We start from the raw sequence: 18,632 nt of genomic DNA, 5'->3' as shown, positions 1-18,632 counted from the left end.
AAACACCTTCGGCTATAGTAAATTTTTTTGGCAGCACAACGATGCAAGTGCAATGAATGTTGTAAAAACCTAACGCCAACCAATTTGTTTATATAGCCTTGCAGGCGGAGAAGGCGAACCACCGCGCCAGTCACTTTTTTATTCATTTTTTAATAACAAGCTCAGAGAAGATTTTTTTCAGACCTTCGGCATTCAGAGGCCTTTGTATGTTTCACGGATCGAGCTCGTTATTAAAAAATGATCTAGCACCGCGAAGGGCTACTGTTGGGGTATCTCTCTACCGAAGGTCCTCAGAATAAAACTAACTGCTTTGATTCATCTAACAGACATGCTACACACTAAATGCCGATGATAAAATAGCGAAATGAGGAACGCAAGGGATATGACAAAGCTTCGGCAATCATCGCGATGATAGCTTCGATACAAGCTAGTTCCGAAGGTCTCGTAACAAACCAATTCAAGAGTAGAAAGACAACTCTATCCTTGATACTTGTGTTAAGACAAATGTATAGAGATAGAGGGTACAATTATAATTTCACTTGGGTTATGTCCCAGGCCTATAAATAGATGAACAGTACCCCATACTGTTCATGGGGTCATTGGAAAGGCTTATTCAAGAGAGCTTGAGACACATTTTTGATTGTCCATTTCCTGAAGGTCACCCTTATATTTCCCTTCGAGCAAAGCCGAAGGTATAAATGTAATCATTTACCGTTGTAATGTCTGAAGTATGGTTTTATTAACATCATTAAATGATAAGAAGAAAGATTCATCCCTCGTTATTTGCTTATCATTCATTAAATATGAAACGTTTTTGTTCTGTCATTAATCTTCGATCATAAACAACCCTCGAAGGAGGATTGTTTCATGATTGAAGTTAATCATCTCCCTTTACCCTCGTCCAGGAATCATTATCTTTGAAGAAGATAACGCTTTCAGGGACGAATGTCCGTAACATTTTACATTGTGTTGCCTTTTACCTCTAAACATTTATTCGCACCCATATAACCAACAAAAACATATGATATGTATTTGTATGAAAAAAATAGAAAAAAATAAAACTAGGTCGTGTCGAAGCCTGCCATGCCACGCCTTAGCCCAGGCACAGCCCAGTGACCAGGCCAAGCCGTCATGGGCTCGGTTCGCTATGTGTCGTGCTGGTTTCGAGCTGGGCACAACCAGTGTCGGGTTTCAAGCCATCCGGCAAGCCCCGGCTCGCCTGGACATGTATACAAGTGATTCAAAAGTAGCTTTCTGTTTTCATTTGCATTTCACATCATGACGAAAAATCTGATGATCCGTTTAGATGTCAATATTTAAGGCATGAAATTGAATTTGGTATTGAAATGATGTAATTCTAATTATATTGTTTGAATATTACTGAATTGGAGTTTGAAATTTTGCGGCCTAATTCTACACAATACGGAGGGCGATGCTATGTATTGAGAGAAAGAGTTTCTAGTTATAGTTCAATTCCAGATAATTGAGTCTCTGATTTTAAATCTCAATTTCATGTTTAACCAAATGGAGAGAATTTTGGAAAGCTAATCATTTGTAATTCCGTACTTCAGTATCTATATCTGGGTATGATCGATCATCGTCATGTTGCTGCACAAAGGGTCATCTCCCAGTATCCGGAATTCCTCATCTGCCATGGTTCTGTAGCCCCACGAGAGAGACTGAACTAGAGACAAGGATTTGGAAATCCTCATCCGATCTCGGCTCTCAAGGCCACCGCCTACTGAAGAGTGAAGATGGTGTATTATTTTAGTATGTTGTAAGCATGCCTGTCGAAGTTGGGGTGGAGTTCACGGCTGCGATCAGCGACATAGTCCGCACTCTCGAAGTTGAGAGCGCGCCTAGCCGTAGCCGGTGGTGAAGGTGAAGGCGCTGGACCTGAAGGTGGGCGGGCCGACGAGCTCGAGGACAGTGGCCAAGGCCGCCGGTGCGACACGTTGCCGTCAGGCGTCAGCGAAAGCGAATCCTCCACCTCCCCATCGGACTTGAGGGATATCAAATAGACTTTTTCCTTTCGAAGACCCATCGTAGGCCCAGCTACAGCCCATTTAGCCCATCTCGCGACTACAGTGTACAGCCGCAAATCGGGAGAAGGGGTTTTTATGTCTCCTCGCCCGCTCCGAATCAGCTCGAGGTAGCAGCTCCCCCCGCAAAAACCCTAGCTTTACCTCCCCACAAGCGCCTCCAAGATGAAGCTCGTCAGGTAAGCCAGCATCCCCCTGTTTCTCCCCTTTCCCCCTCCATTCGTTTCAGTCTGCTGATTCGTTTGGTGCAATTTTCGCCCGAATCGGTGCGGATTTTGGCGCGGGAATTGCGCTTTTACAGGTTCTTGATGAAGCTGAACAACGAAACGGTGACCATCGAGCTTAAGAACGGCACCGTCGTACACGGAACCATTACCGGTATGACGTCATGCGAACTTTACCACTGTGGGAATTAGAGGTGCGGGGCACCTTTAGGTGTGCGGGCTTAGAAAGTAGCTTAATACTGTGTTTCTGGCTGTAACCTAGGAACATGTGACCAACAGAGCTACTATATGATCTTTTATTGCCATCCTGTTTCCGCTTGGTCCAAATATGGTGAATTTTATTCATCTATAGTAAGGCAATATATTCTAGTTATTCCTTCCATATAACATGTGACTTGCAACACCATGTTGCCGTTTTGGGTAATTCACTTTAATTTTTGCATTGCTGCCAGTATTGGCTGTTATAAATCTGATTTGAAGTGTTGGTGATTTTTATAGTTTCTAATGTTTGGTTTCAATGGGTAATGTTGCTCCTGCATACCAAAGTTGTGCTTAAACTGGATAATTTTTAGGCGATTTCTGTCGTCCAATGTGAAATGAAAGATTTCTAGATGCAACCTAAACCAAAATTAGTACAGTTTTCTGAGTTTCTTCTAAGTTAGGCATCGTGAAAATGGAGGGTGGACTGAACATTTATTTGTGCTTCACAGACCATGTTTTCCCTAACAAAAAAGACCATGTTTACTTTTCTTGTAGACATCTTTTTCCCCTAGGGTTCAACTTTCATGTTTACTGGCTTAATTTAGGATAGTAATTATTTTCAAGTCCTCATCATATGTTTGAATTTTCAAGAAATTCATTTTATCTACATTGCCTGCTCTAGATAGTATGGTAGGGTATATGCATTGTCCTTTATATATTGGAGTAATCCTACGTAGCATTAATAGTCACAGTGTAATGTTTCTTTTATAGGTTATCCGGTCGATTATGGTTTACATATACGGACAGCTATCTTCAGATAGTTAAGTAATTTTCATGTTGTTTAGAACTTACCATATGACACTGTTATTAACACCTAAGATTAGAGAATATTTCTGTCATTTTTTGGTGATTAAAAAAAATTGTCCATCTAATTTCAGTCCTTACAAGAACTCCACAAATGGATGTGATCAAACCAGCACAAAACTCCACAAATCTTAGATTTTGCATCTTTGGTAGCATCATTGGTTACTCCATACCGGTATAGCTAAACATGGCAATCCCTGCCAACATGCAAAAATCTGAAGCAGGGTGAATTTTGAATTTTGATCTTGAGCTATTGTTGAATGTCTCTTACAAAATGTGTAGAAATGCTATTATGGCATTTAACTAGGTTGGTAAGCTGCCTAAATACATATAGGCAGGATATTTCAATGTTTGTTTGTTTAGAAATTTGAATTTGAAGTGACATGAGGTGTAAGATTACAGATTTCGCCAGCAAACAACAATGGCTAGTCTTTTAATATTATATTTACTGGCCTTTAATTTGTCCCCATATCATTGCATCTGACAGCATCTTTCACATGATTTTATTATAGTCAGTTTTTAACATCCCATTAAAATTCTCTCCCATTCCATCAGATTTTACAGTAATCCTAGAATGATTATTCAGTAGTGTATTCTGATTTTTTGGACTTTGTAGGTGTTGACATCAGCATGAATACTCATCTGAAGACTGTGAAGCTGACACTAAAAGGGAAAAATCCTGTTACCCTTGATCACCTTAGTGTGAGGGGAAACAACATCCGCTATTATATCCTTCCTGACAGCCTAAACCTGGAGACTTTGCTGGTTGAGGAAACACCAAGGGTCAAGCCTAAGAAGCCTACTTCTGGTCAGAGTTCTTTTTCTCCCATTTCAACCTTCGAGATTTACCACCTGCTAGCATTATCATTTCATCCATCTTCATCAAAAACCAGGGAAGCCCTTGGGCCGTGGGCGTGGCCGTGGTCGTGGGCGCGGTCGGGGTCGGGGACGTTGAGCATGCTAGCTGCTTTTGGAAATTGCATTGCGTGCATCTGCAGTGTAATCTACATTCCTATCAATTGTACGAAGTATGCCTTTGATTATGCAACCATGTATCAATTGTTTTTTTTTGCCGTGGATTTATGTTGATGAGGTTACCATGTGATCATATGTTCTTTCCCTAGAACTTTTAAGAACAATTAAATACTATCTTTAAGACTTCTCTAGACACATCACACATAGCTCTTGTTATGCACTTTAGATATACAACGTACAATTATGTATCTATTTAGATATACATTATATATTGATGCAGAGTATCATATATCTATTAGCTATACATTATATCTAGATATAGAGTAAAAACACATATAGAAATATTAAAGGAAAAGGTCCAAATTACTTCCCTCACATGTGGACGATACCCATATAATCCCCTAAAGTATTTCTTTTTGTTTAATTTATCCTTCACATGTTTGAGTTTGTTCAATCTATCTCTTAATAAAACTGTCCTTTTTATTTCCTCATATATAAAATGAGTTTTCAATTCAAATTTTGTTGGTTAATAGCTAATGTCATATCTTAGCCTATATATATTACTATCTCCATATTTTTATATTTGCCGCTAAACACTACAAAAATAAACTTCAAAACGTCAAATAAAAAAATATGGAGGGAGTACGATTTTTCGTAATTATTTTAATAAGTTAAAGGATACATAATAAATTTAATGATACGAAACTAAATGTAGATAAAATAATTAACATATTTTTAACATAAACTATGATTTCTTATTTCCTTAGTAATCTTAGAAAGTAAAATATGAACTTAAAATTTAACTTTTACATAGAGAAATAAAAAACAAATCTTATTAGGAGAAGATTTGTCTTCTTTTCTCTAGGTACAAGTTGAATTTTAAATTTTTATTTACTAAGGTATTACTAAGGTGATTTAAGACATCATAATTTATACTAAAAAATTGTTAAGATTTTTTTGTCATTATTTCGCATTTAGTTTTGTATCTTTAAACTTATTATCTTATCTTATCTTATCTGTAACTTATTAAATAATCATAAACATCATAATATATTTTTAGGCTAAGTTGTGATATTAGCTACTAACAAAAAAAATGAATTGATAATTCAGCTTGTATATAAAGAAATAAAAATGACAAATTTTATTAAGAGGTAGATTAAGCCAAAAACACGTGGAGGGATAAATTAAACTAAAAAACATACTTTAGTAGTTATATGAACATTGTTCATAGATGATGAAAATTAAATATCTTGTAATTTGAAACCTCCTATGGTAAGGTACCACACCCACAATGGTAGTGAACAGAAAGGTGAGATTGCCTAGTAGTACGATATAAGCATCAGTTTTTTTTGAAAATATTTATCAAGAAAAACAATAGACTTTGAGATAGCGATAGGCAAGAGAAACAACGCTAGGGAAAGAAGCATATTCATATTTTTAACGAATAATAACCCGAAAGAAGCATATTCATATTTTTAACGAATAATAACCCGAAGGACTGGATATACGAAGCAGTTTTTTTTTTAAAGTCGATTTTCTCGCCTAAAAGCACCTCTAGACCGTTTTCAGCTGCTTTCGAATGGAGTTATGAAAATATTTGTGAAAAAACTTTTAATGATTTTTAGTAGTTTTCATCAAATATTTTTAGCTTTTTAAAAGCTCACCAAATATTTTTAGCTTTTTAAAAGCTCACGGCCTATAGTAACTTTTTTCACAGTTTACCGCTTATAACAGTTTTTTCATAGCCACAACCAATCAAACAGACCTTTAGTTATAGAAGACAACCCATTGGACAGTAATCGTGAATCAGAATCCAGTAATACAATTAGGGGAGTTTGTCCAGCAAGATCTATGCCTCAGGTTGTTGCTATAAGCACCACCAGATTTCATCGTAGCGATAGGGTTGCAGAGAAGCATATATATACATTTTGAACAAATGAATACCATAGAACTGATTTCAATTTGGTTACAGAAAGCACATACGTTAGCAATCGTGAATGATTGGCTTTACAGAAAGATCGCACAAGTTTGAATGACAACTAACACTGAAGATGGTTTGTTCATGGATTGAAACGTGATGGCTGAAAGAACAAATCATCCGGGGCCAGCTATAGGCAAACATCAAGATACTGCAGAGAGAACCCTTGCAATTGTATGACTTGCTGCCACCGCTCAACTGCAGCAGCCACCAGCCTGTGAGGACGAGCCAGCACCACCTCCAGATGAGTTGGGAACAGCATAGCCAACTTTGATCCCGTTGGACTGTAACATTTTGGGAAAACATTATATAATGCAAAAAATATAAAAGATTACGATGTCTCATGAACAAATACAAAAAAGGATAGCACGGTACAACCCTGCCCCTGGACAATTCATACGGAAGACATGCACTCCCTCCATCCCGAACTATAAGATATTCAATTTTTTAGAAAGTCAAAGCATCTCAAGTTTGACTAAAATTATAGAAAAATTACAAAAAGTTAGTATCAAATAGGTATACTATGAAAATATAATTAATAACAAAAATCTAATACTTACTTGGTATCATTAAAGTTACTCCCTCTGTTCTTTTTTTATTTATCGTGTTTTAATTCAAAAATAAACTAGCGAGCAATAAATATTCGAGAACATAGATATTATTATTTTATTATATAGATTTGGCCAACCTGAGATGTTTTGACTCTCTAAAATGTCTTACAATTTAGAATGAAGGGCTTTCACATTAAGGGCGTGTTTGGATGCCAGGGGATTGAGGGGGCTAAAATCACTTAATATTCAAAATTGAATGGTAAGGGATTTTAGTTCCTTCAATTCCCTCCAATCCCCTTGCTCTTAAACAAACCCTAATGTTCCGTTTGGATATTGATATTGGAGGACATGGAATTGAATTGGTTTCAATACCAAGTCAGCTATGATATTGAAATGAGATGTAATTCTATTGTTTGGATGTCGCTGAATTAGAGTTTTGAATTGTGCGGTCTATTTCCACACAATACAGAGATGATGCTCAGTATTGGGAGAGGAAGTTTCTAGTTATAGTCCAATTCCAGGGAATTGGGTCTCTGATTCCAAACCTCAGTTCTGTGTGTAACCAAACAACATAATTAGGAAAGCTGATTCCAATTCCAATTCTGTGCTCCAATATTGACATCCAAACAGGCTATAAAGAAAATTTCTCCAACCCAAAAACATAAAAGTACATTAAATATTGGTTTCATGTATAGTTATTAGTAGTTTACAATCTAGAGCATACCATTACTATCATCGATAAAAAAAACTAAAAAGGACGCATCATTACACAATGACACTACTCTTTCAATCATTAGCTATGATGACAAAGGATTAGAGATCTAGAATTACATAACCATACTTCCTACTATTAGGTAGTAAGTAGAAAAGGTTTGAATTGGAAGAGTTGTATTGTTTTCCCCCCATTTTTCTTCACCAAAAAATCTTCATGAAGCTGAGATTGTGGGAATCCTATACAAAATACTACATAACATCATGTGGTTCATATGGTAGTTCAATCGGTCTAGAATGTACAAGCAAATACACTAGATAGGCCACAAACATTTTTAATTAATCTTCTACAGGTTTGTAGAAAGATTTCAACATTTCTGTAGATTTATGCAGCTGAAAGTATTTGGGGGAATTGAAGTGCAAGAGTTTTTTTAGTTTTGTGCAAAAGTGTGGCTCAGTTCACAGTTCTGTTTTCTTTTGTTGATTTTTACAATTTCTAGGGGAAAGTTTGCAATAATCATGCAAACTGGTGCCACTATTTAAGACCAATCCCACATTAAATGAATTATTACTGTGTTATAAACTTGCAATCTCATTAATTACCAACACTTGGCACAACCTTGAACAAGCACCTGAAAAGAAGTACTAACTAAGAACTAACCTCATTTGATACATCAAATATGCCATCTTGGATTTTCTTGTATATTGTACCAGCGGTCTTAATGAATGCCTATATCAGAAAAAGATGTTAAAATGGTTAGAAAAGACACCAGTGGGCAATATAGTAGTAAACAGTTAGTAGGTCTAAAAAAAATTCACCTCCTCGACGTTTTGTGCAGTTTTAGCAGATGCCTCCATAAAAACCAGACCATGCTCCTTGGCAAACTGTTCGCCTTCCTCATAGCTGACAGCACGCCTATGAGAAAGGTCACATTTGTTTCCAATCAGCATCACTGTCATGTTAGCATTTGCATGTTGCCTGGCATCTTCTAGCCAACTTGCGAGATGATTGAAGGTCTCCCTCCTGAAGTTGGGTGACCCAAACGTAAGAATCATTAGTGATTGTAAATGCCAAAATAAGATGCATATAATATAACCAAACAAAACCATATAACTAGTACCTAGTGATATCATAAACCAAAAGGGCTCCAGCAGCTCCTCTGTAGTATGACCTAGTAATAGATCTGAATGATTCTTGGCCAGCCTGAAATTCAAGTCATAATCAATTGAGAATATAACGCTTCATGACATCACACTCAACAGAAGTAGTGGTGAATGTGTTGTGGTTGTAGTTCATTAAAACCATACTCCTAAGCAAAAAAATAAAAATAATAACATGAACATACTACATGATGAACAAACCAAACAATTATAAGGATGAACAGATTCTGAAACTCGAACTAATATGGGAAATGCTAATAAAAATGCTTTACATGTTACAGTACCCTGGTTACAAACTTACAAGTGTTAAATTCTTGAAAACGTGTAGCCAGACCATTGGAGCAATTACCGAAGATATCTTTGCAAACAGAAGTGTTGCAATTACACTAAGTTGAGATAAATATAGGTCCAATTGTCTAAGAGGAGATATTTTCTTACATCACTGTATAATTTCCTTAAGTTTGTATTGATAAGTATGAATGAAATCAGCAACATACTTGCAATTTAGAACGCACGAGACTGGTTCTTTTGGTACTGCCAGCAGTATTCCATACGAAAACATGGATTAATAACATATAATCAGACTAGACTAAAGCCTGTTAGCTTGTTGGAGTCTGGTGCTTTGTCACTACCTCGACATATGCTGGTTGATTTGATAGTTGGTGACCTAAGTTTGGGATTTTTTTTTGGTAAGCCAGCAGTATGACCGAGACATATATACGACCTTATGCAAGAGGATAACACAATTTTGCACAAAGTGGCTGGATGTTGCAGAACTGCCAGGGTCTGTGATTCAAAAATCTCTAGATTATCAAGCCAGTGCAGCAAAACGCAAGAGGAACATAAATGGCATCAGCAATTAAGGATCCCAAAAATGTTCGCGTTGTTTCTGAAACAATTCGAAATTCCTACAGCCATCGTTGCTTGAAACTGCTAACCTCGTACGCAACCTAAACAACACCATGAAGAGGGCAGGAAAAAACGAACGGAAGAGAGGAGCAGGACGGACCGTGTCCCAAATCTGGAGTTTGATGGGCTTGTTGTCGATGGTGATCATGCGGGCGCCAAATTCAACGCCGATGGTGAGATCGTGCACGGGCTGGAAGCGCTTATCCGTGAACTGCAGCAGCAGGCATGACTTCCCCACGCCTGCAACACAACCAACCAACCGATCGATCAATCGCCGCTCGTATGTACCAACACCGATGAGCAGATGACAGCAGATCCCCAGCCGCGTGGATCCAATCTCCCCCCGCGCGGGGCGGGGCGGCGGGGATCAGAGTGGCAGCGGATTCGGGAGCGAGGGGGCGACGGACCTGTGTCGCCGATGATGATGTACTTGAAGAGGTAGGCGTACGACATCCTCGATCAATAGTGTGAGGTCGGTTGGCCCCGGCGGCGAGTTCCGGAGGATTCGGCTCGATCCTGCTTCCTGCGTCGTTGGGGACTAGAGGGCTGGAGGATTTCCGGGTTGTCAAGGCCGAACGAGAACAGGGCAAGCAAAACGTAACTGACGCGACAGCTAATGGCAACGCGTCCCGTCCAGTGCTCCAAATCAGGATTCCTCGCTGGCTGGGCGGTGGGCTCTGGCCAAATGGCGCGCGGTTTTGCCTAACCGCTCTAGAAGTGGATCTTGAAAAAAAATAGAGTTTATATTGTACTCCCTTCGATTCAAAATATAATTTGTTTGACTTTTTTAACCCTAACTTTAACTATTTGTCTTATTCAAAAAATCATAAAACAAAAAAATTTAAGTTATATGTAAAGTATATTTGATAATAAACAAAACTACAACGGGTTTTAAGTTTTTTCACAATTTTTTGAATAAGACGAGTTGATCAAACTTGTGATAAAAAAGTCAGACGAATGAATAATAAATTGGGACGATGACATTGTTTATAAAATTAAAATTTAAAATAGAAAAGGTGCTGAGAATAGCCTAAAAATGTTGCGTGTATAGCACTATAACACTGAACACATAGACATTAAATATGTGAATGGACATCCGACCAACAATAGCACACACTTCTTGCTCTATCCGTACCAAAATATACTACTCTAGAATCTTTGTACCTTAAATTTAATTATTTATAGCTAAAAATCGATACATATAATATTAAATAGCTAATATTAAAGTAATTATAAAATATGTTTTTATAACAAATTAATTTGGAGCTATAGATATAAATACCATCAACTTCAAACTTAAACAAACATTGAAGAATAGCGTTTTGAGATTATGAAAGTTATCATAACTATCTTGCTACATCTTCTATATTTTAAAAGGTGGCTATTTCTTTCTAACATAATCTTCCTACGTTGTAGAATAATCACTATAAGACACAACATATAAGCTTATTTTAACATTGACCAGCAATTGTGTTCGTACATTATAAACATGATCCAATATATGTTGGAATTAGATTTTGGAGGTGTTTGTTTCGAATTATAATCTGTCCAAATTATATAAATAGATCAAAATTTGTTAGATTATATAACCTAATCAGATTATAATCTCAATCAAATACCCTATTTGTATCATCGCTATACACGAGTTATTTTAACTCGTATGAGCAAAATTTATAAGTCTAACTTACATGTAAGATGCGGAGGGCACAACCCAATAAGTCTTCGAATCAGGCTTCATATCGATCACCGCTTGACAAAAGCAATTCTAACTCGTATGAGCATGAATCATATAAGTTCGCATGAAAGAAACTCTTCATTGTTCGGTATTAAGGGATAGTGAAGCTAATAAATGGGGTAAGATTTTGATTTTTTATATTTAATATTATGTATACATATAGATATGGATATAATCAAATCTTGGCATTGTGCTAATTGGGAGCTCTCAAATTTAAATAAACACGCCCCCAATAACTTTAGCCGGCTTCAGCAATATCCACAAGTCCCGATCAATAATCTCTCTTAAAAACTAGACAATTTAATTACTAAATTAACATTGTGTTTATGATGCCGAGTATATGCATGTATAGTCTATTCTCTAATAAGATAACTATCATAGTAATCACGATTCAAATTAACAAGGAAAATAAGATTTTTTTTTTGCTATAGTAGCGTACCAGTGACACCAGAGTTGTTTTCGCTAGTCGACGTAGGGTTCGTTGATGTAGTCATCCCACTCGTCACAGTGCACAAACATAGCAGTGCTAATGACTACCACCAGAGATTGGTTGTCGAGAAGTAACAGAAAAAGAATGGATTTCAGGATATTGCAGAAAAAGAGAGTAACGCTCTTCACTGGAGCAAATGAACGCTTATATGATTTGGTTTCAGAGGCCACATATTTCTATTACTATGCGCGCAGATAGGGAGAATTCTGGTTGCAGTGGATGTAATGGAAGTTTGTGCAAGTGAGCAGAATGGATTTCAGGATGAATCATGTCTAGTAGAAGCAAAATCGGTTAGACAGTAGAATTAGCCGCTATTGCTAATAAACTGAAGCTAGCCGGCAGGTGTTTGTTTTTGTTGGCTTTGCATCCTGACTTCACCCTCTGTCATGGACCTTCGGTCCATGGGGATAGCTGTCTTCTCCGGTGAGGTTATACCCCTCTGCCGCAGGCTTGGTTCTAGGGTAGCAGCCCTAGTCGCTTGAGAGGGTCATTGCAAGAGAGAGAGATTGGTTTGATAATGATATTGCTTGATTTATTCCCTGTTGTCATGCGACTTATAAATAGCCCTATGGCTAACCAATTTCTCCTACAAACTCTCAACTAACTCCTACTTTCTTGGACTTATCTGATGCTAACCAACTCTCCACAATTCTCTCATCTCAATCTTATTCTCTAGCCTTATCCCAGCTCATCTCAATCTTATTCTCTAGCCTTATCCCAGCCTGGCTGTTGCCTCTCGCTCCCTATGATGCCCATGACATCTCCCCCTCCCTTGAGGACCAGCTCGTCCTCGAGCTGCCATAGACTTACCTGACACGACTTAAGGTTAAGCCTTTTACATCTCGGCTTACCTTTATTATTTAAGATGAAAATGCAAAATAATTGTGGAACTAAAATATAAATTTGAACTGCAGCTATGTCCTCCTGGATCCCAAGGAAAGAGCTGAACTGCGGACTTCACGTTGGATGAAAGGTGAAGGAGGAACCAGCCCGTTCTTATGTTGGGTCTGTCCAGCACCAAGGCAGTTGCCCGAATGAAGGAGACGACCCTCTTTGGCCGTGCAGGGGGCTGCATACCCAGATCTCGACTTCTGCAGGGGGTTCAAAAAGTATAGACGAGACCTGGTGGTTGGGTGCGCAGGCTGCGAGTTGGTGCAGCGATGAGCTGATCAGCAAGTGCAGCTTCCGCACTGCCCGCCTAACAAGGAAGCCGCGCACTGCGGCTTGCAGGCGCACCACGGCCTGCTCATGTGATGACGGCCATGGGGTGGCCCTGGAGGCCACAGCAAGGTGCTTCTCCCCACGAAGGGACTGTACCTGGCGGCGTGCCAGGAACCCTCGCGCTGTCGCCTGAAGCCGCACCGCTGCTTGGAGTTCTTTCTCTGTCTTCTCCTTGTAGCGGTGGAACATCACAACGAATTGATCCCACTTCTCTTCGAGCCGAGCGAATGCATCTGTCATGGACCTTCGGTCCATGGGGATAGTTGTCTTCTCCGGCGAGGTTATACCCCTCTGCCGCAGGCTTGGTTCTAGGGTAGCAGCCCTAGTCGCTTGAGAGGGCGGGTGGGAGGGCGTTGCGGCGGCAGATGGCGCGACGGCTGGTGGTGGTGAGGGATGGGCGGCTGGTGGTGGTGAGGATAACCTGGAGCTGATACCAGGTGTCATGGACCTTCGGTCCATGGGGATAGCTGTCTTCTCCGGCGAGGTTATACCCCTCTGCCGCAGGCTTGGTTCTAGGGTAGCAGCCCTAGGCGCTTGAGAGGGTCATTGCAAGAGAGAGAGATTGGTTTGATAATGATCTTGCTTGATTTATTCCCTGTTGCCATGCGACTTATAAATAGCCCTATGGCTAACCAATTTCTCCTACAAACTCTCAACTAACTCCTACTTTCTTGGACTTATCTGATGCTAACCAACTCTCCACAATTCTCTCATCTCAATCTTATTCTCTAGCCTTATCCCAGCCTGGCTGTTGCCTCTCGCTCCCTATGATGCCCATGACACCCCCATTCAATGCTCTGTGAATGACACCCTTGCTTTTGTTGCTATCTTCCTGTCTAGCTCTTTACTTGGAATAGTCTGTCTGACGTATCAACACTAAACATGGTTTAACAAGTATAACATAATAATGATGTTTTTGTGGATTTCATTCTTAATCTTAACCCCAATCAACTTATCACATTTGGATAGAATTTAAATGATACTGCGCAGTACTGATTATGTAAATGGAAAATATGCTATGAATTTTAATATGCTAATAGAAAATACGCTCCCCAAAAATGTTACTTTCCTACTGGGGTTCACACTTCTTTTTTTCTTGTCTTTCTTGAGTTTTATTAGGTAACGAAGGAAATGGAAATATGCTGTGAATTTTAATATGTTCTCTATATGCATTTGGTTTCATCTTGCTTCTTCTAACAATGTTCTATTCTTTGTGGTCCTGTTGCAAGTTACAATTGATATTTAACTGTCAGTAAGCTAATGTTGACTTACAAATTACAGGACCTTGGCTATCGAGCTGATAGTCTACTTTCACGATCATTATTGTTAGACTCTTGTTTAGGGCTAGGATTAGGGTTATCCTGTAATTACCTAATTACACCTATTGTAATGGGTTTGGTCCACCTAATTATTCTATATAATATATTATCAACTCTGGTTTAGGGTTGAAGTTTCACTCATTCCAACTATAGATGGCCAACAGGCCGACCCGGCACGGGCCCGGGCAAGCACGGCCCAACAGCAAACAGGCCGGCACGGGTCTACGTGCTTAACGGGCCGTGCCTGAAGAGCCCACGTGCTTGGACGTTGGCCCAGGCACGGCCCTTTGGGCCATTTTTCGTGCCGGGCTGGCCCGCTTGGCACGGTAAAAAAACGGGTCGTGCCAGCACCAAGCCCGACACTTTAAAAAACAACAAAAAAATATAGACAAATGTAATAAATGAGCTGTTTTGTGCAATGCTGCCTCATTAAAAACCTTTCTAGGTAAAACTCACCCTTGTGAGAAACCCTAGAAAGGAAAAAAGAGTACAACCAGCTCAAAGTTTAGTCACTAAGTTTATATCTGTTACAAATGTAGATTACAATACAAAATGACTCTCTCACAATGACAAAGCACAGAACAGATCACCACATCAGAGTCTAGAAGACTAGAACTAAGTAGTAAATACCAAAGTCACTAAGCAGCAACAGGTTCATCTTCATCAAGGAATAAGTTCTGGAATGAGTCCTCAAGCTCTGGGTTGTCAACAACATGTTGCTCTCTCTTTTCTCCTAACTCCCAATCTTTTAAGCAAGTCAGCATCTCCACATTCTCAAGCAATAAGCGTCGTCGTCGCTCCTCAATTATCCTCCCTGTCAAACTGAAACAAGACTCTGAAGAGACAGTAGATACAGGAACATACATAATATCCCTTGCCATTATGGACAAAACTGGATATGTTAGCTTGTGGTCACGCCACCAGAGAAGTATATCAAAATCATCCTCATAAGAAGTGACATTGTCACTGTCTAAGTAGGCTGAGAGCTCACAAATAGCAGAGGAAGATGAAGCAGAAGGGGTAGAGATAGGGGGAGGACCAACAACACCTGAACTGGAATCTCCAAATATTCTTCCCCAAGCTTGTTTTTTTACCTGTATGAATTGAAGGCTGGGCAGCATTTTGAGCCCTAACTGCACCAAACTTAGTCTCATATTTAGTAAACATTTTATACAATTCGTTTTTGACATCATCATAATATGTACTGTACTCACACCCAGTGCAGTCACCAAGTAAATGCAACACATTAAAAAAACCTCTCATCTTAGCTCTAGGGTCCAGAATGAATGCATATGAATATAGCAAAGGTATGTCACTCCAGTACTTAAGGAATTTAAGTTGCATTGGAAACACAATAATTCTAAGATTCATATCTCTTTCACATGCTTTCAAATGAGATGCAATTTCCAGAATATTGTGAAGAACTAGTGGACTAGTTGGATAATAAACACCAGACAGAACAACAGTAGAGTCATAGTACAGTTCTAGAAACTCTAAAATCTTCTCAGCAACATACCAATGATTAGGAGGCAACAATTGTGACTCATAATGTGAAATGATGAAGACAGAAAAACAGTTTTGTATGGGACCAAGTGTTTAAGCATCAAATAAGTAGAATTCCATCTAACATCCATATCTAAGCCAAATTTTCTGGGTCTAACACCCCTTGCTTTGCAGTACTCTTTAAATGTTGCTATTCTAGAATTAGAAGCATTTAAGAAATTAATTGCAGTTCTAAAATCTTCCAAAAAAGGTTTCAGTCTCTTCATTCTAGATTTAACAATGAGATTAATGATATGACAAGCACAACGTTGATGCATAAGAGTGTAGTTATGCCTATTAGGATCCTCAGGTGAAGGATTAGGACCCAAATAGCCAGCAAACAAAGGTGTCAATGTATCCATAGCCTTTGAATTTGAAGAAGCATTGTCTAGAGTGACAGAGAAAATCTTGTCAACCAGACAAAACTCCTCAACCACAACAACAATTCTTTCAACAATATTTTGACCAGTATATCTAACCTCAATAAGCCTAAGACCAATGACCCTTTTCTGTAATTCCCAATCATCATTAACATAATGACAGACAACACTAATGTAGTCCTCCTTAGCATTACTGGACCAAATATCTGAGGTTAATGCAACCAAAGAAGTAGCAGGCAACACATAATTGATAAGCACATTACGTCGTTCAGTGAAAAGCTTGAGAAGATCTCTAGTGGTGGTATGTCTAGAAACTTCGGTAAACCTGGGGTTATGAGCATGGGCAATATAATCCTCCCAGGCCTGTGTCTCACCTATACCTAATGGAAGGTCAAGCCTAGCAATCAGACGACACAACTCAGTTCGAGCAACAATAGGATCATATTCCCAATTGTGTAGAGAACCATCAGGATTGAAAGCAAGCCGAGACTGGACCCTAGCAACGCGATCAACCTTCTTCTTACAAGCTTTCTGGTGTCTAAGCAAATGCCCAGTACTAGCAGAAGATCTAGTAGATAAACGAATCTTACACATTCTACAAATAGCAGCAATTCGAACATTGGACCCATTCACTTTCTCAAATACCTCATCAAAATCAACCCAAACAGTAGATTTACGCTTACCAACAGATGAGGTATCAGTACCACCATCGGTGCTGGTGGAGCCGACCAGAGTGTCAGTGGCCGTAGCAGGCCCTCCACCAGCGTCGGCCGGATTAGAACTTAGATCGATAGGCGCAGAGGTTAGATCGATACCGAGCAAAGCAGCAGCATCAGCCTGGATGTCGTCTTCGTCATCTGGGACAAGCCTTGCTGTGCGAAGGTCGTCGTTGCCGGTGACCAGATTGACATCGTCATCATCCGCCATGGTGACCTTCACCGTGGACGGCCGATCTCTAGCATCGTCCCTCAACGGTGCACGCAGTCGCTGACCTACAAAAGAGCAAAACAATATAGGGTTAGGGTTAGGGTTTAGGAAAGACGCAAAGGAGATCTAGGGTTAGGGTTTACCTGTGCTACCGGAGCCCGATGCCGGAGAATACGGGGGCCACCCAGACGACACACGACAGACATACACCGATTAGAGACGACGGCGAGCGGGGGAGGGCCGGATGGAGGACTAGACGACAACACGAACTCACATAGTTCACCGAGAGAGAGGGGATTGGATAGGGGAGAGGGGTTAGGGTTAGAGAGGAGCTGGTGGATCGAGGTCACCGGCGTCGGGGATGGGAGCCGAGGTCGCTGGATCGGGGCGGCGCCGTGATGGAGGATGGGAGGAGCCGAATCGCCAAAGGGGAATCGTCGAATCGCCGCCGAGTCGGGGAGAGAGAGGGAGCAGGGAGGTCGAGTGTGAGTGCGAGTGAGAGGCTGAGACATGGGGCCAGGGGGCGAGGAGGTAAGGCTGGCGGTGAGGGGCGTCGGGCTCGACTGGGCTGTCCACACGGGAGCAGGCCGTGCCGTGCCGGCCCAGGCACGTGCCGGCCCAAGCACGGCCTGCTCCACTGGGCCGTGCCAGCACGGGCCCATCCCTCACGTGCCGGGCCAGGCGCGAACCGGGCCAAAAAAGGGGCCTCGGGAGCCCGTGCTTCATGTACAACTATAATTCCAACTTGGTATAGAGCTAAGTCTTTTTTCTCTCTCTTCCCTCCCTTCCTTCTAAGTCACCGGACCGCCTCCCTCCTAGTCGGCCCTGCCACCCTCCTCTCTATAGATGGCCAAAAAGCACGAGGCCCGTGAGCCCGGCACGAAGCCCGTTTTTTGGGGCCGGTCCGAGCCCGGCACGGTAGAATAAGCGGGCGGGCTTGGACAGGAAACTAGGCACGGCGGGCTAGCCCGGCACGGCCCGTTTACCTCTAAGCACGTTAAGCCCGTTTTTTTTACACTAAAACGTGCTTACCGACCCGTTTAGCCCGCTTTTCGGCCCGTTTTTTTTGTGCTAAACGGGCCGGCCCGGCCCGTTTAGGCCTGCTGCGGGCCGGGCTTGGACAGAAAATTAAGCCCGCTGGCTCAGTAGGCCCGGCCCGGTTTTTGGCCGGGCTTCACCGGGCCCGGGCCGGGCCGGGCCGGGCGGCCCGTTTGGCCATATCTACTCCTCTCCACCTTCTGCAACATAGCCGTGTGCTCTCGCCGCGCCACCGCCTGAGGACAGTACGCCTCCGCTGTGCCCGTCACACTGCTTGGAGCCCGCACGGCCACGCTACGCCCGTGCTCCTGTAGCGCCGTCGCAGCCTGAGGCCCACACCCTCCTGCGTCACCGGCCCCTCCCT

At 41.0% G+C, this 18,632-nt stretch overlaps 2 protein-coding genes across 4 annotated transcripts; one reads left to right on the top strand and one right to left on the bottom strand.

Annotated features, from left to right (window-relative positions):
* The first annotated feature begins 1,605 nt into the window (after positions 1-1,605).
* On the top strand, positions 1,606-4,501 carry LOC100286216 (small nuclear ribonucleoprotein Sm D1). 2 transcript variants are annotated; one of them, NM_001159104.2, is given in 5 exon segments: positions 2,150-2,221; positions 2,344-2,420; positions 3,239-3,287; positions 3,948-4,139; positions 4,225-4,493. In NM_001159104.2, coding segments are annotated over 3 exon segments (288 nt in total). In that variant the 5' UTR covers positions 2,150-2,221; positions 2,344-2,420; positions 3,239-3,253; the 3' UTR covers positions 4,287-4,493.
* A 1,669-nt stretch (positions 4,502-6,170) lies between these two features.
* On the bottom strand, positions 6,171-10,349 carry LOC542765 (ras-like gene). Of its 2 annotated transcripts, none has more exons than XM_008679576.3 (6): positions 10,024-10,349; positions 9,717-9,856; positions 8,668-8,750; positions 8,366-8,570; positions 8,208-8,276; positions 6,171-6,712 (listed from the first exon to the last, which is right to left on the bottom strand). In XM_008679576.3, exons 1-6 carry the CDS (start codon positions 10,067-10,069, stop codon positions 6,626-6,628), a joined length of 630 nt encoding a protein of 209 aa, XP_008677798.1. In that variant the 5' UTR covers positions 10,070-10,349; the 3' UTR covers positions 6,171-6,625.
* Positions 10,350-18,632: the final 8,283 nt, after the last annotated feature.

The sequence above is a fragment of the Zea mays genome, chromosome 4, assembly GCF_902167145.1.
Source record: "Zea mays cultivar B73 chromosome 4, Zm-B73-REFERENCE-NAM-5.0, whole genome shotgun sequence".
Lineage (NCBI taxonomy): Eukaryota > Viridiplantae > Streptophyta > Magnoliopsida > Poales > Poaceae > Zea > Zea mays.
The sequence above is the reverse complement of the archived record's forward strand: the minus strand, read 5'-3'. Positions and strand labels throughout refer to the sequence as shown.

Excerpts from the sequence above, each read along its gene's own strand:
- LOC542765 (XM_008679576.3), bottom strand. The coding sequence starts at position 10,069 with ATGTCGTACGCCTACCTCTTCAAGTACATCATCATCGGCGACACAG. Across the intron at positions 8,751-9,716 it reads AACTCCAGATTTGGGACACG|GCTGGCCAAGAATCATTCAG; the intron begins GTCCGTCCTGCT and ends CTTGAATTTCAG. Across the intron at positions 8,277-8,365 it reads CTGCACAAAACGTCGAGGAG|GCATTCATTAAGACCGCTGG; the intron begins GTGAATTTTTTT and ends TTTCTGATATAG.
- LOC100286216 (XM_008679191.4), top strand. Across the intron at positions 2,421-3,947 it reads CGTACACGGAACCATTACCG|GTGTTGACATCAGCATGAAT; the intron begins GTATGACGTCAT and ends TGGACTTTGTAG. Across the intron at positions 4,140-4,224 it reads GCCTAAGAAGCCTACTTCTG|GGAAGCCCTTGGGCCGTGGG; the intron begins GTCAGAGTTCTT and ends ATCAAAAACCAG.